Source organism: Canis lupus, chromosome 6, assembly GCF_003254725.2.
Source record: "Canis lupus dingo isolate Sandy chromosome 6, ASM325472v2, whole genome shotgun sequence".
Taxonomy (NCBI): domain Eukaryota; kingdom Metazoa; phylum Chordata; class Mammalia; order Carnivora; family Canidae; genus Canis; species Canis lupus.
In genome coordinates this window covers 56392976-56420597 of record NC_064248.1, presented here as the reverse complement: position 1 = coordinate 56420597, position 27622 = coordinate 56392976, and the positions used below count along the sequence as shown (strand labels likewise).

The following is a 27622-nucleotide window of genomic DNA, read 5'->3' as shown; positions in this document are numbered from 1 at the left end:
TTATTTCATTGTTTACCCTCTATTAGCTTTTTTTATACTTCATTTTGCTGATCAGTAAGTATAATCTTTAAAGATTAAAAGCTGAATTAACTGAATCATTATAAAAGTCCAAAATAAGTTAATTTTTTTGCTTCCTGGACAGTTAGTACCTTAGAACTTTAATTCCACTTACCCTCTCTGTGCTTATGTGCTCTTGTCTATTTTTATTCTCTCTATATTTTAAATCGTGTAAGATGATTTATAACCAATATTCACTTGGAGTTATCCACTTAATTACCCTTCCATTGTGGTTCATTCCTTCCTGCATCTCTATTCTTTCATCTGGGATCATTTGCCCCAGGCCTAAGAATATCCTTTATTTTGATTAGTGGAGTTTACTATGAATTTTTCAGTGTTTATCAGAAAATTCTTTATTTTACTTTCACTTTTGAAAGATTTTTCTGGGTATTTTTTTTTTAATTTTTTTTTATTGGAGTTCAATTTGCCAACACAAAGCATAACTGGGTATTTAATTCTAGGTTAGCAGTTTTTTTCAGGTCATTGAAAATATTTCTGTCTTTTGGCTTCCATTTATTTGTCCCATAGCTGAAAATACTGTTTTTCTTCCATTAGCCACTTTAAAGACCATTTTTGTCTTTGCTTACCATTAATTTTAGAATGCTTAGGTGTGATTATAATTGTATTTATTATTTTGACTGTTATAATACTTGAATCTTGACTTGGTTTCTTTCGTCAGTTTTGGAATATTCTCAATTATTATTGTTATAAATACTGCTCATTCTTCCTTTCCTCTGTCTGGTACTCCAATTGCAGACATGTTAGTCTTTTTCTATCTTCTGTGTCTCATATTCCTTTGTGCTTTATATCATGTGTGTATGTGGGTGTTGGTTGTGACTGTGCTTTGTTCTGAGTATTTTCAAAATCAGTATTCTCTCTTCAGTCATTTATATTATTAAATATAGCCATTGAGTTCTCGCTTTTGAATACTGTATTTGTCAGTTTGAGAATTTTCATTTGATTATTTTGTATAGTTAACAGTTCTCTGCAGAAATTTTTGGTCTCTTCATTTTTCTTAGAATATATCAACATAGCTAATTTTTAAAAGATTTCATTTGAGAGAGAGAGACGGTTAGAGAGATCATGAGTAGGGGGGAAGGGTGGAGGGAGAAGCAGGGAGCCAAATGCAAGACTCGATCCCAGGACCCTGGGGTCATGACCTGAGCTAAAGGAGACACTTAACCAACTGAGCCACCCAGGCACCCTCAACATAGCTATTTTAACTAAAGTTGATAACATCATTATCTGGATTCCCCGGAGGCCTGTTTTCTGTGGGCTGATGTTTGAGATTTTGACCATATTGTCTTGTTTTCTTATTGTTTTATTATATGGCAAACATTGTATACTATAAATTACAGATAACTCAAGGCCCAAGCTGATGTTATCTTCCTCTACAACAGATTTATGTTTGCATTGGGCAGATGATTTGTAGCAGTCCCAAATCGCTTAATCAGATCAGGGATTAAGATGATTTGAAGCTGGATTTCAATCCCTATAAGAGCCAGTCTGTTTCCTATTTATTCCTAGTTCTATAGTGTGGTTCTTCTAAGTCAAGCTTGGAGGGGAGGGTTGCCAGTACTCCTTCCTTCTTGGTATTCCCCAATTGTTAATGCTTATTAGAAAAACAATGCTCAGGTTCTCAGTATCTGAATTGCTTCTTCTGGAATTAGTCACTGTCCTCTCTGGAATTACCTTCTTTAGAATCTTTGGCCTTAATTCTTTACTGCCTTGTTAATTCTCTGATGTTTTCAAACAAATGTGGGTATTTTCCCAGTGTTTTTTCAGTTCTCAGCAGGAGGGATGGTTTGAATTATCTTGTCTACCATTTCTAGAAGTGGAATTCCCCGTTCTCTCTCTCTCTCTCTCTATATATATATATAAACATATATGTAGTATTTGCTAACTTTAATCTCAAAAATATTTGTATAGCATTTAGTAGTTTACAAAGTTCTTTTGTATACATTTTCTCGTTTAATAAAGTATTATTATCCCTTTATATAGACGAGAAACATTCTCAAAAGCAGGCATATGACTCAAGTTCACATCAACCTAATGACTGAACCAATGCTCAAATTTAAATCTTCTAATAATTCTCAAGCCTAGTTTTTTAGTCTACCATAGCCCAGGTGTGAGCTTTTGTGTTTTAATGTTTATTGTCCTTATCAAAGAAGAATGTAAATTTATGATTTTGCTTTGTTTTGTTTAAAACTTTGATTCAGCATGATCCCACCTTTCCACTGATAGATTCAAGTTCTCAGAACCAGATTAGAAAACGCATCGTACTGGAAAAGTTGAGTAAAGTGTAAGTATATAATTGTTCACTTTAAAATATTTAAAATTAACTTGGTATTTGTGGGTTCATAATTTATATTAATTTAAATTTTAATTTTTTAAAAAAGAGAGGCAGAGACATAAACAGAGGGAGAAACAGGCTCCCCATGCAGGACTCAATTCTGGGAGTCCAGGATCACGCCCTGAGCTGAAGACAGACACTCAACCACTGAGCCACCCAGGCGTCCCTTTATTAATTTTTATTCCTGAATCTTGAACAGTTTGAAAAATATGTTAAAAGTTTACATGGATGTCTTTACTGAGAAATTGAGATTTTTAAGATATCCTGCCAAGGAAATACTGAAATTAAGTTTTGTATAGAAGACACAGAATCACATAATAAAGAGGAAGGTTGAGATTATGGGAGTAGAAAACCAAACTATGTCACTTCCACTTAATAATCCAGTGAAGTCAGGGAAAAAATATCAAAGCTAGACTATTTAAATACTGATTTGTGGTATATGTGTCATATCGGTTTCACATGTGAATGAAACTTTATGAAGTTGTAATGGTCTGTTAACTCACTCTGCATACATATTTATAGAACCATTTCACACTCAGCAACTTAAGAGTTTTTGTTCAAGTCAACTTTGCACTTTAGTTTTAAACTTCCCGTGGTGGAAATTATTTTTCTTGTAATTAGCCCAGTCATAAATGACATTTAAAAATTGTAATCTTGGTTTGTCTTTCAAAAGAAGTTTGAAAATTTTTTTCTAGAGGTGTGAGGGCTGTCTTGAACTTTTCAATCTCTGTTTTATTTCTTTAGTAGAAAAAATGTAAAGGTGTTTCCAGTCATTGTTTAAGATCTGCATGTAGGTTAGGGACACCTGGCTGGCCCAGTGGGTGGAACATGGGACTCATGTTCTCACTAGGGTTGTGAGCTCAAGCCCCATGCTGAGTGTAGAGATTACTTTAAAATCTTAGAAAAAGAGGGGGGGGGGGTTGTGCATATGGAGAAGTCTTAATTTTGTCATAGTTTAATGATAAACCATATCTTCTGAAAGCCTTAATATTTTGAGCAGCCTAAATGTTTTACATTTTAAATAACTGTTTAATATTTATTGAGTGCCTATTATGTTAGGCTCCTCATAGATAATCTATTATTTTGCCTTTTATATAGTCCTCAGACTTTGTTTCCATTTGATATTATTAGGTTAGAAAACAGTATAAGTTACCATATGTCTGATTCATAGGACAAGAAGATATCAATCCTAATTGTGGTTAAATAGGTTCTGAAAGTTAGGATGGATTATTGATACTTGTATATAATCAATAGATAGGGATTTATTGGAACATAGTTTTCTAGACTTTTTAGCTAATGAAAGACCCAGTTTTAAATTTAAGACCACACAGTTATGCCATTAAAGGAATTCTGTTCCTTCTGGGTTTTGTTTGCAACAGAAGATGCCAGAAGTTGCATGCCAGAAGACTGAATTTATTGATAATAGCTCAAGAACTAAATTTGAGAAGAGGTGGGATAACTTATGGAAACACAAAGAACACTAAATATAAAATAATTATTGACATAAAGGGTTTGGGGTTTTTTTGTTATTTATGAAAACAATTTTTCTCATTATAAAAGTAAGACATTTTTTGGTTTCTGATTGGAACAAACCAGTTGTAAACAGACATTTTTTTTTTTAGATAATTAAAATGAAATATGTGCTGGGTATTAGATGATATTAAGGAATTGTTAATTTGGTTGGCTATGATCATTTTATTGTGATTACGTAAGAAAATGCCCTTGCATTTAAAAATAGATAAATGTTTAGGAGCCAAATGATGTAATGTCAGGGATTTACTTTAAAATAGTACTGGCAAAAAAAGTAAAGAAGAAAGGAAAAGTAATAAGTGTAACAAAATATTGGGAAGTTGAATGTGGAAATATATGTTTGGGGATATTGCTATTTTCTCTGTTTGAAATATATCTGAAGCTTTATAATAAGTTTTAAAAAGTAATACATGATTATTGCAGATTTAGGCAGTACAAAATGGTTTAAAGAAGGAAGTGAAGATCACTGGTAATCCCACTGAACAGTAACGACTATTAATATTTTGATGTTTATCCCTGATACATGTATATGTGGTATGTGTGTATATTCATTCCCTTTGGTCCTCTCTGTTATAATATAAACCTGGAAGGAATGAAACAAGTTTGAAATATAGTTTTTATCATATACAGTGTCATTATACATAAGTTTTTATAAAAATGAGACCATGCTACATATGCATTTTTCACTTAAAACTTATACCATGAATATCTTTCCACATTAAAAATGTGTACATTCACATTATCATTTGAAAGGTTGTATTATATTCCACTGCACATATATATAATTTATTTAATGAATGACCTATTGGTGGACATTTGTTTGCATTTTTCACTACTAAAAATATTTTTGCAATAATCATCTTTTTTATGTTTATCTGATTGTTTCTTTAGGATAAATTTTTTTCATAGTAAAACTGTTGGGTCAAGGAATATCCACATTTAAAATCTTAACATATATTGTCAAATTACTCTCTAGAAATATATCAGTCTTCCACCATAAGGATTTCATAAGGAAAAATAGGTCACACTCCTAAATTGGACCATTTGGGGAGGTCTAATTCCTCTTGCTTTGTGTTCTTTGCATTTAGTCTAATATTTTAAAGTAAAGGTAAGAAAAACTAGATATAAGAGTATAGATAGCAGCCAAAATAATATTTTTCAGTGCCTGACACTGTAGCATAGACTACAAAGTGGAATGTGGGGTAATTATGAAATGTATTCTAGTGAGTTCTCATCAGTCAGAACCTAACAACTACCTCTACCTAAGTGCCATTAGTACCTATGGAAAATCCAGACTTAGGCAAAACTCAAAGAGTATGTCTTGTCTAATTAAATTATATTTTAAAAGAAATGTAACTTTTATTTTCAGAGTGCCTGGACTTTTGGGGCCTCTTCAAATCACATTAGGAGATATTTATACACAACTTAAAAATCTCGTCCGAACTTTCAGGTTGGTGTTAATACTATAATTTTCTTCTTGGTTATTTTGACTTCCTGTGATTGCCTTGCAGAATCCATAGGTAGACTGTGTTACCTAATGATCTATCATAGCCAGTAACTCAGAAAATGAGTGGGTAAGCCCTGGCCTGTTGCCATAGCCAACTGCTCCGTCCTAGGAAGTCCTGAGGGGGCTGGACTAATCAAAAGCATAGCTCCTGGCTGGGTTTGCCCACACTGTTGTTGAACATACTTGAATAAGCTTGTTCCAAAAGAAGCCAATAACTCGAGAGAAAAGGGTTTGGAAAAGAGAAAGGGAAAGATTTATTTTGGGTGCCAGCAGCCAGGGGATATGGCAGGCTTTAGCCTTAACAACTAGTCTCTCCACCAGCAATATGGACCCCTAGAGTTTTATAAGGACAGGTTGGGCTTTGGGGGAGGGGGAGGGGGTTGGCTGGGTGGTCCATGCAAGAAAGCAGGCAGGTAGCACATAATCATGGTGGGTCAGGGTCATTATGTGGCCAGCCCACATTTGTGGGCAGGGAAGGACATCTGTGAGGTGTAGTCTTCTAGGCATTCCTTTGCTATCAGGGCTTTTCTGGTCAGGCAGTTTGAATGTTCTGGTTGGATCATTGTAAAACACCTTCATCAGTGCCTCAAGAAAGTAAGAAATAAACACAATGGGGCAGCTTGGGTGGCTCAGCGGTTTAGCGCCACCTTCGGCCCAGGTTGTGATGCTGGAGACCTGGGATCCAGTCCCATGTCAGCTCCTTGCATGGAGCCTGCTTCTCCCTCTCCCTCTGCCTGTGTGTGTCTCTGCCTCTCTCTCTCTCATGAATAAATAAATAAAATCTGGGGATCCCTGGGTGGCTCAGCGGATCGTCGCCTGCCTGTGGCCCAGGGCGCAATTCTGGAGTCCCGGGATCGAGTCCCATATCCAGCTCCTGGCATGGAGCCCGCTTCTCCCTCTGCCTGTGTCTCTGCCTCTCTCTTTCTCTCTCTCTCTATGTCTATCATGAATAAATAAATAAAATCTTTTATAAATAAATAAATAAATAAATAAATAAATAAATAAATAAATATCTTTAAAAAAAGAAAATGGGTTTTATTTATTTTTTTTCACAATGGGTTTTAATTAAAATATGACTTATTTTTTTTAAGATTTTATTTATTTATTCATGAGAGACACAGAGAGAGGCAGAATTCAGAGGAACAGGGAGCCTGACGTGGGACTCGATCCGGGTCTCCAGGATCAGGCCCTGGGCTGAAGGCGGCGCTAAACCGCTGAGCCACCCAGGCTGCCCCAAAATATGAGTTATGTTAAGCAGTCTTATCTAGTTCTGGTTTTACCTGTTGGGGTCTGTAGTTGAGCAAGAAGTTTTTCCAACAGAGGAATGAAAAAAGTGACTTAACCTTCATTGTCTTAGGTCTAAGAATAGTGTTGTTTTCTCATCCAGTAAACATTATCTTTTACTAAATGCAACATTTTATTTGCTCAAGCCTTAATATAGTTATTTTTTGATAGTTCATTTATAGAATAGCCTAAAGTGATGTTTCAGACACAAAGGTGGTTAGCCAATAACATATTGAATCTTAGTAAATTAGTAGATATAGATCAGATGAGCAGCACTGTGCTGCTGGCAAAAGAAGCATTATGCCCAGGGATCCCTGGGTGGCGCAGCGGTTTGGCGCCTGCTTTTGGCCCAGGGCGCGATCCTGGAGATCCGGGATCGAATCCCACGTCGGGCTCCCGGTGCATGGAGCCTGCTTCTCCCTCTGCCTGTGTCTCTGCCTCTCTCTCTCTCTCTCTCTCTCTCTCTCTCTCTGTGAAACTATCATAAATAAATAAAAATTTTAAAAAAATTTAAAAAAAGAAGCATTATGCCCACCCTCAAAGAGGAAATCTGTTAGAAGTTAAGTTGAGCACAGTGAACAGTACAAAACAGTGGGTAATTTAATACTGAGTTTTTTTTAAAGTGTAGGTATAAAGAAAGGACGAAAAGCGAGTATCAGTTGTAGAACAGAGCAGTTGGGATTGTTCTAAAACTGTCAAGGTAAAAATATTCACGCCAGCTAAAACTGTGTTCTGTACCAAGAAGCATAAGGATAGGCCTCTAAATACTCTATAGGAAGAGGTGCACCAAATACACATTTTGGCCCAATCCCAGTGACCAAATACTAAAATCACTACTTGTCTATGGCTAAAACTAAATAGAACCAACATCGAACAAACTTCTGGAGTGAAAGACTCATTTCATCCAATAAATATGGATGGTTTATTGTTGACAGTAGTAATAATATTTTAAAAGTTTAAAATTATAATACAGAAATAATTACTTGACATTGTTACCTGTTAGATTTGAAGTCACTGTACTATATATCAGTAATATCAAATAACCATTCACTTTCAGCTAACACATTTAAAAAATCACTAACCTTTTTGTGTGCCACAAAGTGATTCAGGAAACCGTTTTTTAATAAAATATGTACTAGAAGGATCTAGGATTGATAGTTTAGACAAATCTCAAATTCACCTTCATCTTCTGAAAAGGATCATTTGTACCACTCTATGTTTAAATATTTAGCCTTTGTAGACTCAAGACTACAGGAGTTGTTTTAAGACATTCTTGTAGGGTCTTTGGTTGTGAAGTTGGACTAAACAGAATGTGTTTGGGATGTCTCAATTTAGTTTTAACATTTTTATCATTTTGATTAGAGATTGTATTGAGATTATTGCATATCTATTTATATAATGTAGATATTTTTTCAACTCAGGATATTTTGAGGTGACATTGTGTCATCATCACAAGATTCTAAGAATTCCCCAGTAGGCCATTTTCTTGAAAGATTTATAACAAATGACAATAAATAAGTAAAATTTAAATGGAGCTCTTAAAGCTGTTATAGAACAAAAATTCAGTCAAGTCAGTTTTTAAAGCTCTAATTGGCTTTATTCAGTAATTAATGAATTAGGCAACATTTCATCTAACATCTAGGAGAATGCTTGGAAGGGTTGTACAAAATAGAAGGTATTTATTTGTAGGCAGAAATGGGACTGGACAAGGAAGTTATTAGAAAAAAAAGAAAAAATGTTTCAAGCAAGGTTACCTTCCCTTAGAGGAAGAGGCAGGGGGTCTTACCTTGCAGATTACCTCCTTAATGGTGATCAGGAAATTCCAGACTGATGGATTTAAAACTTCACTCCTGGGAGAGGCTGAAACGACAGTTTAAATTAGGTGTTAAATCTTGGTGGGTCTTAGCATAAGGAACTCCCATTTTGGTTTGTTTTTTTTTTGTTTTGTTTTTTTAAAGATTTTATTTACTTATGAGAGAGAGAGAGAGAGGCAGAGACACAGGCAGAGGGAGAAGCAGGCTCCAAGCAGGAAGCCTGACGTGGGACTTGATCCCCCTGGTCTCCAGGATCACACTCTGGGCGGAAGGCAGCGGTGGCAAACCGCTGAGCCACCTGGGCTGCCCGGAACTTCTATTTTGGGGCTGATTGACCCGTTTTAACAGTGGTTATTTTCTTTAATGTTATAAATGCTAGTACATAATATAGTTCTGCAAAGATCGAATTACAATAGAATCTAATCTCTATTATCTGTCTTAACATTATTTGAATATAAACATTTTTCCAAGATAAACAGCATTCTCAAGAAAGTAATCTATTTAATGTATTTACTGTTTATATTAACTGTTGATCTGTTTTGCTAAATAATTAAAAATTTTTACTAATTGTTTTATACATTAAATTAAAGGTTTTCACAGGCGTGATTGATTCCTGCAGCATTTTGTTTTTCTGACTGACAAAAGCACAGAAGGACATTTTTACTTCATCTAGAATGTTTAGATTTGAAAGTGAATATTCAGGTAATAACAGTAAATCTGAATGACAGGATTGTTCTAATTACTGAGATTGTTACCTGTATTGGATATCATGGAAACTAGGCAACCACAGATCATTGATCACATACAAATATAAGCAACCTGATGTTAATTATTTTTTAAGTCTTTACTCTTTAGTATCTGCAGGTTAGAGTCTGTAGCTTTAATAAAAATTGCTCAAATTGGCTTTGCTGCTTTTTAGGAAAATGTCAATTATTTAGAGTACAGAATTACCTCTGGTAGGATAACTCATGTCTTCAGAATCTGACAGGACAACTTCAAGAGGTATATGACTATTTGGTGGCTAGAGCCACAAACAGAAATAGACTTTCTACATGAAAGTCTCTTAAAAAAAAAAAAAAAAAAAAAAAAAGCCTTATTGATGACCATGACTAGTGTTGAGAGATCTTTTCAATCAATACTAGCAATGGAAAAGAATTGACATAAATAACCATATCCTTCCCTTTGAAATGATAATCAATATTAGGAACTTGTAAAACAGTGATTCTTCAACCAGTTGTGCATCAGAATTACCTGGGGAGCTTTTAACAACTACAGATGCCTGGATCCACCCCTAGTTTGGTTAGGTTGGGCCCAGACATCAGTATTCTTTAAAAGCCCCCAAGGTGATTCTAATGTGCAGCCAGAGTTCAGAGCCTATTAGAACATACACATAAAGCAGCTTTTTCAGCTCTTTGAAGAATCTTTCCCCTGTGAATAGAGCTGTCCTTTCCACTGAATTGAATCACAGTCATTTATCCAGAATGTTACTTTGATTTACCTGACATAGCAGTTCCATCAGAAGTTGCTTGGTAAAGATTCACTGTCATCAGTTTGGGTCAAGATATTTTTTTTTAATATTTTTATTTATTTATTCATGAGAGACAGAGAGAGAGAGGGAGAGAGGCAAAGACACAGGCAAAGGGAGAAGCAGGCTCCATGCAGGGAGCCTGATGTGGGACTCGATCCTGGGACTCCAGGATCACGCCCTGGGCTGAAGGCAGATGCCAAACCACTGAGCCACCCAGAGATCCCTCAAGATATTTTTCTAAATCTGATTTGAATTAAAATTATATTTTGACACAAGAAGATCTTGTGTTTATCCCAGTGCCTAGAAGAGTAGTATAGAGCAGGCACTCAGTACATATTTTGCTGGATGAGTAAATGAATTTAAATTTGTCTTAACTTTGGGAAATTTGAGTATAGTAGAAAAATAATTTCTTTAAAAAAAAGAAAAGGAATTTTTTAAACTTTTTCCACATTTTGTTTTACATGCTTACCCTTTGACCTTTTCTGATTGTGTGCTAGACTCTGTTTTAGTTGCTACAGACAAAGCAGTGAACAAAACTGACAAAAATTCCTTCATTCATGGAACTATTCTAATACAAAGGATATGTAAACTTTTTAAAACAATATATGTATTATCATTATGTGATGATATGTCCTTTCCCCTTTCTTAATTCATTCTCTTCATTTTCTCCTCAAAAGCTGGGAAAGGGATTGGTACTGAAGAGGGAGGTAGTTGTGCTTTTTTATCTGTGACCAGATAGGCTGGTCAGGGAAGACCTCATGGAGATGATGCCATTTGTAGAAAAGATCTAAAAGTTAGTGAGAGAGCAAGTCATGTTGTTATCTGAGAAACTATATTGGGTACAGCAGGCATGGTGTATTCATAAAATATTAGGGATGCTAGTGAGGCTGAAGAAATGAGCAGATGCAAAGGTACAAAAAGATATGGTCAGAGAAGTACAGGGCGAGGAGTAGGTTTGGTATAGATTATATGGGCCTTATAGCTATGTTCATTTTTCACTTTTACTCCAAGTGAGATGGAGAGCAATTGATTGATTTGGAACAGAAGAAAGACGTGATCTGACATACATTTTTAACAATGTCACTCTGCTAATTTGAGAATTACAGTAGATGGGCAGAGGCAGGAAGACCATTTAGAATGCTGTCTTGGTAATCAGGCAAGAAATGATGGTGGACCAAGGTGAAAGCAGTGGAGGTAAGAAGTAATCAAATTCTGTTTTGACGGTAATATCATCAGGATTTGATGACCAGTTGGACATGGGACATCAAGAGAGCCAAGGTTAACCACAAGATTTTTGATCTGACCAACTGAATTCTGTAAAGATTGTGTGGCCATTCACTGAGGTGGACCTATCTGCAGGATGACCTGGTTTTGGGAAAAGATGAGCTCAACTTTGGCTGTACTAAGTTTTAAGATGGCCATTATGTATTCAAGTGGAAATACATATCAAGGAAGCCATTAGATCTAGAAGTCTGGAATTCAAGGAAAAGGCCCAGGCTAGAGATCATAAATATGAAAGCTGTGAGCACATAGTTATCTAATATTTACAGCTATGAAATTGGATAACAGCACCAAGGAAATGAGTATATATAGAGGAAAAGAGAGACCCAAGGGCAGAGGCCATGGATTTATCCAAAATCAGAAGGTCTAGGAAAGATTAATAGATTAAGATGGGGGCTGAGAAATGTCTGTTTATTTGGCAATATGGGTATCTTTTGTACATTTAGTCCTCATAAGAACTCCTATGAGGTGGGTAGTACCATTGTTCCTGTTTTATTGAATTTAAAAATAGTTCTTCAGCTATTGAAATGTGTTCCAAGTATGGCTAAGTGACAGATCTGAGTATCAAACCCACATGTCTGTCAGACTTTTTAACCACCATAGTGTAGTACTTCCTTTTTTATGTCATCTGGGCTTTTTAAAATTTTGTAAAACATTTTAACTATGGGAAAATTCAGGTTAGTATAATAAAGATACACATATTCTTCATTCAGAATTAATAGATATTAATATTTTGTAATATTTGATCCAGATGTATGTATTTTAATTAAAATAAGTCACTCATTTAGAAAAAAAAATTAATGGAATGCCTACCTCATTCTGGGTATTTGGAATAAATAGGTGAAGAGAGGAGTTAAGATGGCAAGAGTAGTAGGGGGACCCTATGCTTGCCTCATCCCTCAAAGACAGCTAGATATCAAATCATTCTGAACACCCAAGGAATTGATCTGAAATAAATAGGTGAAAAACATACAGATTCCTGCCACAGGCAAAAACCAAAACAAATAATCAACAATAATATGTTAGAAGGTGATAGTGGAGGGGTGCCTAGGTGGCACAGTCAGTGGAGTGTTGACTCTTGGTTTCAGCCTGGTCTGATCTCAGAGTAGTGGGATCAAGCCCCATGCTGGGCTCCAGCTGTATGTTGGGTTCTGTGCTCAGCACGGAGTCTCCTTGTGTTTCTCTCTCCCTTTCCCCCTTCCGTCCTACACATACATACACACACTCTATCTCTCTCTCTCTCTCTCTCTCTCTCTCTCTGAAATAAGTAAAATAAATCTTTTTTTTTTTTTTAAAGATGGTAACTGGAATAGGGGAAAAAGATGTATAGCTAGGTAAGGGAGCTGGGAATTTGGGGCTGGGAAATGGAAAGAAGTTTCCTTTTTTTTTTTTTTAAGATTTGAGAGAAAACATGCATGTGAACGGTGGGGAGGGGCAGAGGGAGAGAAAGGGAGAATCTCCAGCAGATTCCCCACAGAGCCTACACAGGACTCAATCTCAGCACCCTGAGTGAAAATCAGGAGTTGGACACTTAACCAACTGAGCCACACAGGTGCCTCCAGAAGTTTCACTTTTTAATATGATGGTCCAGACATGCCTTATTGTGAAAGTAACAAGAAAACTTAACTTGGGAAGATAGTTTCAGGCAATAGAATTGCCAATGCAAAGGCCCTGACATGAATTCCCCTTTGTTCTCTTTCACAGTCCATTCTCCTTTTCTCCCCCAGAAGCAGCTGGTAACTGTGAATTTAATAAATATCTTTCTATTCTGTGTTTTTATTCTTCTACTCCTAGGTGTATCCAGAAATAATACTGAGTCTTGTCTGTTCTTGAGTTACATAAATAATGTGATACCATACTTGCTCTCTTTCATTCAAATTATGATGAGCAAAATATGTAAGTCTAGTTCATTCATCATTTTGACAGCTCTTTAGTATTCTATAATAATGCCACAACTTATTATTTTCCCATTACAAGCATATTAACTATCTTTATACATATTTCCTTAAACATAAGTGAGATTTTGGTTAGGGTTTATGTCTAGAAGTGAAATAGTTCAGCTATTCATATGCATTTCAGCTTTATTTTTTTTTAATTTTTTTTTTTTTTTTTTTTTTTTTATGATAGTCACACACACACAGAGAGAGAGAGAGAGAGAGAGGCAGAGACATAGGCAGAGGGAGAAACAGGCTCCATGCACCGGGAGCCCGACGTGGGATTCAATCCCGGGTCTCCAGGATCGCGCCCTGGGCCAAAGGCAGGCGCTAAACCGCTGCGCCACCCAGGGATCCCGCATTTCAGCTTTATTAGATGTTGCCAAATTGTTTGATTGCTCAATCAAGTGTGTTAAAAATACTATTTCTTCATATTCTCACCAGCCTTTGCTATTATCAATATTTTATTTTTGCCAATGTGATGGAGTGAATTGCTTTTTATACTAGTTTTCCAGATTACTGGTGAAATTACACACTCATCCAAATGTTTCCTGGTGAATTTAAGCTCTTTATTGAAATGTTGACGACCATTTCCTCCTCTGTAAATTACCTGCTTATTTCCTTTGTCTATTTGTTTATTGGTTGGGTTTTTTTAAGACAATTTTTTAAGAGCAGTTTCAGGTTTATAGCAAAATTGAGAAAAAGGTACAGAGTTTTCCTATAATACTCCTTGCCCCCACACATGCATAGCTTCTCCCATTAGCTACACTCCCAGCCAGAGTTATACATTTGTTGCAGTTGATGAACCTACATTGATAATATCATCATCACCAAGGGTCCATAGTTTACATTAGAGTTCACTCTTGGTATTATATAATCTCTGGCTTTGAATGAGTATATGACATATGTCCATCATTATAGTATCATAGGGTATTTTCACTGCCCTAAAGCACCTCTGTGCTCTATTTGTCTACTTCTCACTCCCACCCCCATTTCACAACTCCTGGCAACCACTGATCTTTTAATTATCTCCATAGTTTTACCTTTTCCGAATGTCATATAATTGGAATTACACAGTATGAAGCCTTTTCAGACTGGCTTCTTTCACTTAATTAATATACATATAAAGTATCTCCACATCTTTTTGCAGTTTGATAGCACATATCTTTAGGGCTGAATAATATTCCATTATTTGGATGTACCACAGCCTATTTTTTCATTCACCTACTGAAGTACATTTTAGTTGCTTCCAAGTTTTGGAAGTCGTAAATGGAGCTGCTATAAACATCTGTGTGCAGATTTTTTATAGCCAAGTTGTTGACTCCTTTAGGTAAATACCAAGGAACATGATTGCCAATCAGATGGTGGAGTAGGTTTAGTTTTATAACAAAGCACCACACTCTTCCAAAGTTGCTATACCATTTTGAATTTCCATCAGCAATGAATGAGAGTTCCTCTTGCTCCACATCCCTGCTACAGAGCCATACATTTGACCAATGTGATAATGATGTCAATGTAGGTTCATCATTTATAGCAAATGTATGACTCTGATGGAGGGATTTTGGTTCAGGATTTTGGCCATCGTAATTGGTGTATAGCATTATCTCACTATTGTTTTAAATTGCAGTTCCATTATGAGATACAATGTGGAGCATCTTTTCATATGCTTATTTGTCATTTATCTTTGATGAGATGTCTCTTATGGCGTTTGGCTCATTTTTTAATTGGGCTATTTGTTTTCCTGTTGTTAAATTTTAAGTATTCTTTGTCTATTTTGCATAACAGTCCTTTATCAGATATTATTGGCTAGGCTTTTTTTCTTACTGATTTTATTATTTTTAAAGATTTTATTTATTCATGACAGACAGAAAGAGAGAGAGGCAGAGACACAGGCAGAGGGAGAAGCAGGCTCCATGCAGGGAGCCTGAAGTGGGACTCGATCCCCGGTCTCCAGGATCACACCCTAGGCCAAAGGCAGCACTAAACCACTGGGCCATTGGGGCTGCCCTTTTCTTACTGATTTATATCATTTTTTATTTAGAGCAATTCTTCCAGATGGTTTCTGAGAAACTAAGTTGACTACAGTGCATTTTGTTGTCATCAACTACTAAGTGATAGAGTTAATTTCTGACTTTTTAAAAATTCTTACTGAAGACTTAGTCTTATAGTTTACTAAGTCAACTCATTTCTGTAAACTATGGATTATGACATCCTCTCAGTGCCTGCTGCCAACCTACCACAAGGTAGAAAGATGCAAAAGATGAATTCAAATCAGAAATTGCTTATTACTTTGTGAGCTTTAATGAAACGTTTGACTGGGGGAAAATACAGAAAACAGTTACAGGAAACTGTGTGTATGTGTGTATTTTAATAAACCATGAAATTTAGTTTCCCATATTGTTCCCATATTCCCATCGTATCTAACAGTACTGTTGTTATAAATATATAGAAGTGGGGCTGGAGCACTTTCCTTTGAGATCATCCTTATCAGATACCAAAGATCAAGTCACAGTATTATACTACTGACTCCTATCAAACATATGAAGAATAGAAAATCGTGCTCTTTGATACATGATATCAAAAATCTGATTTTATCTAAAAATAGATGGTTTATGTATTTAAATATAATAGTAAACTTTATCTTCCTATTTTGCAGATTAACAAATAGAAATATTATACACAAACCTGTGGAGTGGACCTTAATTGCTATGGTGTTGCTGTCATTGTAAGTACTCTTTCAGATTTTAACTTTCAATGCTAAATGGAATTTTGATTGGGGAAAAACCAAGTTATTCATTGGTTTTATAAGCATCTTTGGAAAACGTACCTCCATTTTGTGTCTTACTTTCCTGTGTGATGAAATAACTTTCATGTAAAGTGATATGCCAATATTTTGATAAGCTTTAATTACTCTTATTATCTTTTCTTACTATCTTCTCTTCTGAGGGCCTTTTTCTTCAAAAATATTATTTGTTATCTTTTTAAAGAGGAGAACATCTCCATGTGGAATACATATGGAATATTCCTTTAATTTAATTTTTAACAATGCATTTTTATTAGCATTTAATGACCATCATTATTTTATAACTAGTTTTACCAATATATCTAATGCTATCTCACTTTTCTTCAAAATTTATTATCATTAACAGCTTTGGGAAAGTTTTATTTTCCAAAGTAATAAACATTTTTAAAATCAAACAGTTGTAAACGAACTTAAAGTACAAGTTACTACACAAGCATATATAAAAATTTTACATTTAATACTCATTCACCTTTGAAGAAATCACTAGTGGTTTCTAAAACTGTCTTTCAGTAGGGTTAAAACCATCTAGTAAGTGTAGTGTTTTTCAGCTTGAATTGCAAGTCTTCTTTTGAGGACCATACATTACTGCATTACTGTTGCTACTCAGTGCTTGTTAGGTCATTGAAGCCCATAGGACACTAAATACTTACTGGACACTCACAGGTCAAGAAGTGTTATGAGCCAACCTCAAAGCATCTCCAGCCCTGCTTTCTCTTTCTTTGATATTTCTTTAGTCTGACATGTTACTCTGGCTTCACTGTCCCAAAGAAGGCTGTGCTAGGAGGCATTAGAGTAGGCTTCAATGAACCAGCATCTGTGTCACCCAACCAGATACAACTCACATGATTCATTAAATCAGAACACAGAAAATAACTTTACTTGAATGCCATCATATAAATTTTTTATCAACCATAAGAACAAATCTTTTGTCATTTCTACTATTCAGTGTTCCAGTTGAATTGGTTATTTGTGAAACAGATCTTATTAATTTTTTAGAAAGTTCTTTCCATTTTATGAAATTTGTAAATATTTTGGTCACTGGCAAAAAAAAAAAATATCAGTATCTCTGCTCACCCACCATATCCTATGCCTGCCAATAAACCCTCATAGATAACTGTTTAACTGTACTTCTGCAATTCATTATACTAAAGAGGAAGTAACTTTTTTGGTTGACAAGTCACAGGCCTGGGCTAAGCAGTAATCTCAGAATCTTGCTTTCTAAGCCAGTAACTGGAAGTATTATCTTAATGAGCAGCTGTTTACTTAGGACACATGTTAGGTCCTGCTTTTTTTTATATCAAACTCTTGACACATCTTCTCCAAAATGTATAGCAAGGAACAAATAACATACAAAAAATGAAATAATGAAAAAGGCTGCCATTAAAATTTCAAATGATTATTCCACACAAAAGTAAACCTCCAGTGTTTGATTTTAATTGAGGCCCCCATATGACACAAACTATTGGAGGCTTTGCTAATCCTTTTAGGCATTTTTTGACTTCCCTAATTTTGGATATAGTATAGAGAATTCTCCTATTTTGAGGGTCAATGACCAAAAAAATAATAATCTAATTGAAGTTAAGAAACAAACTGCCCACATCTTATTTGTATTGCACGTTGCACTTATGTGGTCAGTCTTGAGGTAGCAGTAAACACTAACTAGTTCCTTTTGTCATCCACCTTGAATCCTTCTCTTTCATTATACATTAACCCCTAGCTAGATCTGCCCATCTTTCTCCTAGTCCTTGGTCCTTTTGATACCTGGACAACTAAAATCCCGTCCAGTTAGGGCTCTTCTGGCTTCTTTTAAAATCCTTGGTCACTAGACAAAGCAAGTCAGCTGAAACACTTTCTTCAGTGTTTGCCTTTCAAATATTATTTTCTCATAATCCTAACTTTTGCCATTGGTGTTCCTTGCATGTTATTCCTGATCTCTTCCATTCTGCATTTACACCTTCTGTACCTTCACTAGCTGGATCTCCTTATTCTTCAGTCACCAGCTTCTAAGAGTTTTGTCTTCTGTTCCAGTATTTATTTATTTCCCCTTTTCTCAGAAAGTCCCCTTTAGCTTTTCATATTTCTTCCCCCAAAGGAATCTCTGGCTCAATTCATAAGCCCTTTGGTTATCAGACTTGTCCTTTTATTATCCTTTTAGAGTAAATATTACTTTATGAGATGGGTATAAAGTTAAAATACTTATCTATCATGTTAAATACTAATCCCATTGACTTCTCTGAAGTATAATTATACTTTATATTTGCACCCCTCTTTCTGCCCACTTACAGTTCACAATTACTTTTTGGGAAAGGCATTTTGTCTTTGGGAGAAGAAAGATCAGGCTTGAGGGCTAGCATTGGATAAAGAATCTTAAACACAGTGAAAAATATGAAGACCTTAGACATCCAAAGAGACATAAAAAGAGAAAGGAGGTAACATACACATATTTATGCAGCAGTAACCGCACTACACAGCCTTTTAATTTATTGCCATTAAGATTGAACATAGGAATACATGGGATTATCTTTTTTAAAAAATTATTATTCTGTAATTCGGGAAACCTTTGCATCTACTCTAAAGTTTCCAGTGAAGTTTTTTTAGTCATTACTTCCAGATGTTTCTGGAATTTATGTTAGAAGTGAACTTCTTATAAATCTATAGCTAGGAAAAAGATTCTGATAGGCAGTTATCGTCACTGAAGATGAGTATAAAAAAATGGTATGTTCAGTATTATTTTAACAATGGTACTGTTCTTTGTATATGAACATTATAAGGTTTTGTTATTAGCACTTGTTTAATGTATGAAAGCTGTATCAAAATTCCTCTTGAGAACCACTTAAAAAAATATACATTTTGTTAGTATTTTTGCTAGGCTGGCTCCAGTCTAACTCTTATTAGAGAGGGAAAAAACTCAATACTTTGAGCAAAACATGGTAGTCCAAAAAAATAAAAGAGGACTGGCTCTTGAATTTCCACATCTGTATTATTAAAAGTAAAAATAAGGTTTTTCTGTATCAAATCATCTTTTCCTCCTAACTTCCCTTGCAGTTTCACAGATGTATTAACATTAGAAAAATTTAAACCACAATGTATAATCTGTCATTTATACTGATAGGAATTTTATTCTCATAAAATCTCAGGAAGGAATTGATCAAATTGAATTATACACTTCTTTGTGCACCCAATGAAATACATCTATCTATATATAAAAATACGTCATGACCTGTTCCCATTTCATTTACATTTCTCCATATGATTTGAATGCCCAGTGTGACTGCAACATTTATGGATATTTATACTTTGTACTCAGACCTTGAATAGCTACCAAGGGCACACAAAAAGACCTTTTAAATCAGAGCCTAAACAGTATACATTTATTTAACAGTGAAGGAATTTACCTTTAGTCCTTTCATGTTTATTTAATTAATGTTATAATTAGCAAAGACTCTGAAGAATTCCTTATGTAGAACATCTGTAATACTGATAATTGACCCAAAATTTTTTTGTTTTGTTTTAAGGATTTTATTTATTTGGGGTGGCGGTGGTTGGGGGGAGAGGGAGAAGCAGATTCCCCACTGAACAGAGAACCTGACTCGACTCCATCCCAGGACCTCAAGATGGTGACCTGAGCTGAAGGCAGACATTAAATCAACTGAGCCACCCAGGCGCCCCTTTTTTTGTTTTTTAATAAATCATTAGAAATGCAGTAAAGTAGCCTGGCAATTGGTGTTATTGCTTAAACACTTGCTTATAGTAATTTTTTAGCTTAGTTGAACTTTGTCAGATTTTACTCTTACATTACTATATATTGAAAATACAGAGTTGAATCTGATTTGCCCACAAAGTAATGCTCTAATATTAGCCTCTTTCCATAGTCTTGATGCCTGATTTTTCATAAAGATGTGTATGAATATATAGACAGTCTGCTATAAATACGTTAGTGCCTGTATACTGTGTAAAGCTAATGTATTTATATAATTTTTATGTTTATATACCAAATTAGCAAGCATAATTATTACATTACATTTTATGATGCCTCCTTATAGTGTATCATATTTGTTTACATATTCTTCATAATTCTCATCGTACTCCTAATATAGGAAAAGCAAAAACTATAGAATTACTTTTCATCATAGTACTCAGTAGTTTCCTTGAGAATATTTTGACTGGTATTTTGAGAAGATTTTCTAGCCATAGAACATCCCCGTTGGCTTGATCCCTTTTCTCCTTTTCCTCTTCCCTTTGCTCTTAGTCTCCTTTGACCTCTTATTATACTTCATCCTGTAACACGTGAAGGGATTATGTAGATGTTGACTAAAAACTGGAAACCTAGAGAAAGGTCCAGACTAGCAGCCAAAGAGAAGCCATATAGAAGGCTAGGGAGAAGCAGATTAACTGGCCTAATTTACTTTATGTACAACCCACATGCCAGAACTGGGATTTCCTCATTGACTTTTTGTTATTTAAAACGTTAACTTGGGCAGCCCGGGGTGTGATCCTGGAGATCCCAGATCGAGTCCCATATTGGGCTCCCTACATGGAGCCTGCTTCTCCCTCTGCCTGTGTCTCTGCCTCTGTCTCTCTCTCTGAATAATTAAAAAAAAAGGAGGTGGGGGGGATCACTGGGTAGCTCAGCAGTTTGACGCCTGCCTTTGGCCCAGGGCGCGATCCTGGAGTCCTGGGATCGAGTCCGGCGTCAGGCTCCTGCATGGAGCCTGCTTCTTCCTCTGTCTGTGTCTCTGTCTGTCTCTCTCTCTATGTCTATCATGAATAAATTTAACAAAAAAAATTAAAAATCTTAAAAAAAAAAAGAAAACCTTAACTTTTCCACGTTAACCTTCGTAAATAGCCAGTGCTTTGCATTATGATAATTTGTGGTTAACTGTAGCATAGGAATTGAGTGTCTTATAGTGGGTCGCCTTGGAGAGGGGTAAGGTCGTTTCATGGGAATGATTGGATTATCTAATGAAGGAGATGAATACTTAGAAGAGAAGGAAGAGAGTGACTTGTAGTTTAACATGGATATACTCTATTCCTAGTTTTACGCCCTTGATGTTCTCTAATGGAAAGCTTTCAAGATCATCTCACAAAATGTCTGCTTTCATTTTATTTATCTGAACTGTCTATTTCCAGTGAACTGTGGCCCACTTCCTAGGCAGAGACCATGCAATAGTTTATTCCCCCTAAAAGCTTTCAGTATACCCGTCGTTTAGGGAGTAGCATGTTAAGTCCTGAAAAATGGTATTTATACAAGCTCAACTTGACCATGATCACTGAACAAAAGCCTTCACTGGATATGGGCAGCCACTTTAGGTAACCATCATACAGATAGACACTCAGGAGAGTCAGTTCCCTAGGGTACCAGGCATGAATAGAAAAATGTGACTAAGGCTTTTTGCCTCAGCAGATTGTTTTTTTAGCCCACTCATCACTAATTTCCTTAGAGAAGTTTGTGAGCATACCATGAAAAATAAGAGAAGGTTCCTTAGAAATTTATTGGTTTTCAGAAGCATTCTAAGGCCTTTCTTCTAACATTCCCAATTTGGTTCTGAGTAGTCTTGAGACCATAATGGAAGATCATTGAAATTTTTATTGAGATGTAAATTCACATAACATGAAATTCACCATTTTTAAATGGACCATTCACTAGTTTTTAGTATATTCACTATATTTTGCAACTGTCACCACTGTCTAATTTCAGAACATTACCATCACCCTAAAAAAGAAACCGCATATCTGTTAGCTTAGTCCCAATTTCCTCTTCTTTCATTCCCTGGCAACCACTAATCTAATCTACTTTCTATCTCTATGAATTTACCTATTTTGAATATTTCATACAGGTGGGATTATATAATGGCCTTTTGTGTCAGGTATATTTCACTTAACATGTTTCAAAGTTCATTAATGTTGTAGCACAAAACTACTTCATTCCTTTTTATGTCTGAGTAATATTTCATTTTGTGGATATACCACATTTTATTTATCCATTAATCAACTGTTGAACATTTAGGTTGTTTCTACTTGTTGGCTCTCATGAACATTTGTGTACAAGTTTTGATGTGAATATGTTTCAGTTCTCTTACACATACTGAAAAGTAGGGTTACCATATGATGTTAACACTGTTTAATCTTTTGAGAAACTGCTAGCCTTTTTTCCAAGGTGGCTCACTATTTTAAATTTCCACTAGCCAAAACCACAGTGAGATATCACCTCACACCAGTGAGAATAGGGAAAATTAACAAGGCAGGAAACAACAAATGTTGGAGAGGATGTGGAGAAAGGGGAACCTTCTTGCACTGTTGGTGGGAATGTGAACTGGTGCAACCACCCTGGAAAACTGTGTGGAGGTTCCTCAAAGAGTTAAAAATAGATCTGCCCTACAACCCAGCAATTGCACTGCTGAGGATTTACCCCAAAGATACAGATGCAGTGAAATGCCGGGACACCTGCACCCCCGATGTTTATAGCAGCAATGTCCACAGTAGCCAAACTGTGGAATGAGCCTCCGTGTCCATTGAAAGATGAATGGATAAAGAAGATGTGGTTTATGTATACAATGGAATATTACTCAGCCATTAGAAATGACAAATACCCACCATTTGCTTCGACGTGGATGGAAGTGGAGGGTATTATGCTGAGTGAAATAAGTCAATCGGAGAAGGACAAACATTATATGGTCTCATTCATTTGGGGAATATAAAAAATAGTGACGGAATAAAGGGGAAAGGAGAAAAAATGAGTGGGAAATATCAGAAAGAGAGACAGAACATGAGAGACTCCTAAATCTGGGAAACATAAAGGGTGGTGGAAAGGGAGGTGGGCGGGGGTTGGGGGTGACTGGATGATGGGCACTGAGGGGGGCACTTGAGGGGATGAGCACTGGGTGTTATGCTATATGTTGGCAAATTGAACTCCAATTAAAAAAAAAAACAAATTTCCACTGGCAATATATGAGGGCTCCATAGATTGAACAGTAGAGGTTTACTCATATTCAGTAGTCATGTTGGAGACTTATATTTGCAGTTTTTCTAAAACTTAAATATGCCTATTATGAGTGATTTTAGACCTTCATGGGCCTGTAATATCAATTTGTTATGTTCTAGGAATTTCTCCTTAATATGCAAAATACTGCCTGTGACCCCCTGCCCTTTCAGAAAGACCATAGTATTGAATTATAAGACCATATAAATTGAATGTCTGAAACATAACAGGTGTTATTTTCTTGGATTTCTAAATATCCATAAAATTCCTCTTTTTGTTTGTTTTTTCCTTGTGTAAATCTTGGATCTGTTTATCTTATGTTAACTATCACAGTACCATTGTCATTGTGAAGTTTAAGTATTTGTTTACTGAGTATTAATAGATTATTTCTAACCACCACCACCCCATACTTACTGCTGAGAGTTTACATACGAAAAATATATTTTTAAATTGAAGTAGCTTTACTCTGGGAATCCAGATATTTTTCTAAAGAAAAAATAGTATTTAAATTTTTAACCAAAGCCAGTGGTTTTTTTTTCCCCTCAGAATTCCTTGTATTTTTGATAATTTTATAATGTTAGTGTTTTTAACTACAAGTAACTGAGAGTCCTCAACTTCAGGCCACAGTACATCTTAAAGTCACCAAGGATCCTCAGCCAAAAGATTTTCCCTTTAGCTTCCTCATTCCAAGCAGCAGCAGTGGCAGCATTGGTGAATGCAGGTAACAAGTAGCACTTGGCCCTTGCTAGTCACAGCCTCAATTTGAGGAGACAGTCTCTGTATCTGCCAGTGACATTTTCACATCCTGACTGAGCTCACTGAAAGGACAGGCCTGGGGAGGTTAGGAAGCTAGAGGCCTAAGGGCTTTGTCATACCCAGCTTCAGGGTTCTGCACCCTAAGAGTGAGATGATGGTTGCATATGGACACCACTGGTTAGTTCCGTTTCCATTTCAGTGCTAGAGCAATGACAAAAATAGTTGGAGCCACTATCAACAATTATGAAGAAACGATTATGTTTCTTCAACAATTACGAAGCAACAATTATGAAGAAAAGCTTTTCCAACACTCCTCTACAAAGCTGCTCTTAGATCTGTCACAAGCAGGATTTAGATATAAAGTTTAAAGTCACTACAGCCCAGCCCTTTAAACAAACCTTGTGTAATATATCAGTACAAAGTGAATTACAAAGAACTTGTTTGCTTTGAATTAGAAATATCAATGAAAAGCATCCCTGCTTCCTTATTAATAGGTAATCCTAAAGCACTAAATACAAACATTATCAGGGCATAAACCATCTGTTATAAGAAAAACATTTTTTTATTTGGCTAGCATAGTCATTTATAATCAAAGTTTTTATCTCCATTTCCTAGATAATAGTTATGAAGTAGGAAGCCCATAATGACATACTTCTTCATGCTATGTTCTTTTCTACTTTATTTTTCTTAGAAATCCTTAATAGTGATAGCCTCATATGCCTCTCGATTTTGAGACTTTAGCTTTGTGCCTAGGATGAAACTAAATGCAATTTAAGTGCATCTAAATAATTTTTATTAATCATTACAATATTTTTATTAAATGTAATTCCCTTACCATCTAAACTACCATTAGCATGCAAGAGCCTCTTAAAACCCTAAATTCAGTCTTATTCTGGATTACATCTTGTTTTTTTCCTTTGCAATGGCACTATATCCTTGCACAAGTTTCTTAACCTCATTTTGCATTATTTTCTTGTTGGCAAAATGAGTGGTTAGACTATATATCCAAGTTAAGTTAACTTAGTGTGATTTCAACTGTGAGATGTTATATATAAGAAGTTATTCGAACGCAATATGTAAAAGGCTACTGACAATGAGGATGAGTATACTTAGCATAGAGAACAATTTAATTTTGTTGATAAAGAACCATGATGACTCTGCCTAAGTATTATTACTTAGTTATCTTAGTCATTAAGCTTGGCAAAGAAATGCATTGAATGATACAGCTAATCACTCTGTGGAAAGATTAGAGTACTCATTTAAGTCAAAGGAACACTCCTTTAAGATTCCTTTACTCTTTCTACTACGACTGACATTATATTAGCTGACATTATGTTGCTCTCCACAAAGAGGAGGAACCTGCTCTGGATGCAAAAGGAAACAGTGGAGTGATTTAGTACCTCAGCATTCTACTTACAGTGGTGAAGAGCAAAATAAAATGTTCATTGATTTTTTTAATGGAAAAATATGTTTTAAAACTATTTTGCTTACAGAATCCTCACTACAATCTGTGGAACTTTTTTCCCTCTTCTGTTTTATTCTTTACATTTTATTCTGGGAATAGGGATGTCCAGAAAGTTGCTCATATGAATTATAGATTCTTTGTTCAGATCACATTAAAGGACATTTTAAAGTGGTTCTAGAATAGTGTTTTCCTTTATTACTTCCTACCTTTTTTTTTTTTCATTCATTGATGAGAAGATCTCAAGTGTTCGTTGATAAATCTTCTTTAAACTAGGTATGGTAAGGCAACCTGAGTTTCTTCTCTGAGATAGTATCATCTTGTTGTTAGCTAAAGGATTGATAAGTACCTGAGTTATAGCTCTGATTTTTCTTCTAAAGAGTTGGTTTAGTATTTTTTTTATGTCTCTAATCCATGCCATGAAAATCAACATAAGTAGATCTATATATGCCAGAAAAGGAAATGAGACCACTCTGTTAAATCAGAATAGAAGCTGGTATCTACACAATAATTGAAAAGGTTCCAAATACTTAGAAATCTGAATTTAAAGATAGACAACAAATGTGTATTGAGCAGCTTCTACTGGTAAGACTGTATCATAGGCACTGTGCAGGACACAAAGGTTAAACAAAGCCTCTGCACTCAAAGACTTTACAGTCTGCTGGATGTTCTAGAAAGGGAGAGATGAATATGTGCACAGGTAACTACAGTAAAAAGTTAAATATATCAAGTGGCAAAAAAAGCACAGACTGTTGGGAGTTGCAAAGAAGCAAAAGATCTCAACTAGAAAGATGATTAAAAAAAAAAAAAAAAAGAGTTTCACAGAAGTGGGGTTTGTGATGAGCCCAAAGGATAGAAAGGGTTTCAAGAAATAGGAATGAAAGGATGAGGGCATTGTACGAAGTACCTGTGGCATGGACAAAAGCAAAAAGAAACGATTTAGTGAAGAATAAAAAATAACTGGAAAGAGCTGTTGGAAAGTTGGGTCTACTGTAGAGTAAGATCCATTTGTGGCAGATAAACTTACTTCAGTGGACAGTGAAAGTCATTTAAGTTTTGAGCAGAGTACTGTCATGAAACCTGTGCTTTAGCTCTGATCCTGTCTTCCACCTGTTCTTCAAAAGCTTCTAACTGCTCTCAGAGAAAAACCTCTTATTGTGGCCTGTGTGGCCCTGCATAGTTATAGCCCCTTCTTCTCCAGCCTCCTCTCTCCTACCACCCTACCTTGTTCCCTTTCCCAGAACACTGACCTTCTTTCTCTCAGCCTTTCTCATCACACTCTCACCATAGGACATTGGTTGTTTCCTCTGTCCAAAATACTCTTCCTTCCTCTCTTGCTTTGGTTAATTCCCCTTCATTTTTTAGAACCTAAGGAAACTTCCTCAAGAAATTTTTCTTAACTTCCCTGACTAAAATACATATCTTTATAAATAGGCTTTTATAATACTGTGCACTTATCTTTCCTATACTTGTCTTGTTTTCTGTTTTATATTTAATTGTATGATTACTTGATTAATGTCTGCCTCTCTCATTCAATTTGAAAATTTTAGGGGCTGGTTCTTTATCTGATTTTATTCTCCATCATATACCCAGCACTTAGTATTGTGCCTAATTATAAATTTACAATAAATATCTGGCAATGAATGAATGAATGATTAATCACGAAACTGTCCTTTCTCTTTGTTGACTCCTTCCCTCCTGCCTCCAATTGCTTATTCATCTTTGAAGTTTCAAAAACAAATGGAGGGACACATGGGTGGCTCACCCATTGTCTGCCTTAGACTCAGGGCATGATCCCAGGTCCAGGATCATTCCCGCATCAAGCTCCCTGCAAGGAGCCTACTCCTCCCTCTGCCTATGTCTCGGCCCCTATGATGAATAGATACATAAAATCTTTAAAAAAAAAAAAAAAAAAAAACTGTCCTTTGTCCTTAATTTCACTGACCCCCTCAGACTATACATCCATTCACTTAACAAACTTCTTAAAAAACTAGTCTGCTGTCAGTAATTCCAGTGCTTTTCATTAATCTCTTGCATTCTTATTCTTGCCCACACCATTTATGAAATTGATTTCTCAGAGACTCCAGTAGTGATAACCTCATTGACCAAAGAGCAATGACCAAAGAGCAATGAGGTAGTGAACTAAAATGATTACAACAAAAACTAAATGGGAGAGACCGATGATAAGAGACATGATAGCTCCAGAATCTACAAGGTTTAGCAATGTGTGTGTGTTGGGGGTGGATAGGGAATAATAAATGATTTCAAAATACAGGCACACTTCATTTGATTATGCTTTACATATATTACTCTTTGAGGGTAATTGCATTTTTT

The 27622-nt window shown here is 35.6% G+C and overlaps 1 protein-coding gene and 1 long non-coding RNA gene across 9 annotated transcripts in view; one reads left to right on the top strand and one right to left on the bottom strand.

The window, feature by feature from the left end:
- The window catches only part of RPAP2 (RNA polymerase II associated protein 2), an 80494-nt gene that overhangs the window by 28698 nt on the left and 24174 nt on the right, over nt 1–27622 (top strand). For 6 of the 8 annotated variants that reach the window (XM_049111685.1, XM_025417647.3, XM_049111681.1 and 3 more), the window contains 3 exons: nt 2277–2359; nt 5310–5390; nt 15945–16013. In XM_049111685.1, coding sequence (XP_048967642.1) covers nt 2277–2359; nt 5310–5390; nt 15945–16013 — 233 coding nt within the window. Of the gene's footprint in view, nt 1–2276; nt 2360–5309; nt 5391–9135; nt 9248–15944; nt 16014–19606; nt 19704–27622 lie in introns of those variants that run through there. The other 2 variants (XR_007411486.1, XM_049111683.1) reach the window with 2 other exon arrangements.
- The window catches only part of LOC112640875 (uncharacterized), a 93148-nt gene continuing 73239 nt past the window's right edge, over nt 7714–27622 (bottom strand). Inside the window, exon 5 of the long non-coding RNA XR_007411493.1 lies at nt 7714–8591. This is a non-coding gene — a long non-coding RNA (uncharacterized LOC112640875). The remainder of the gene's footprint in view (nt 8592–27622) is intronic.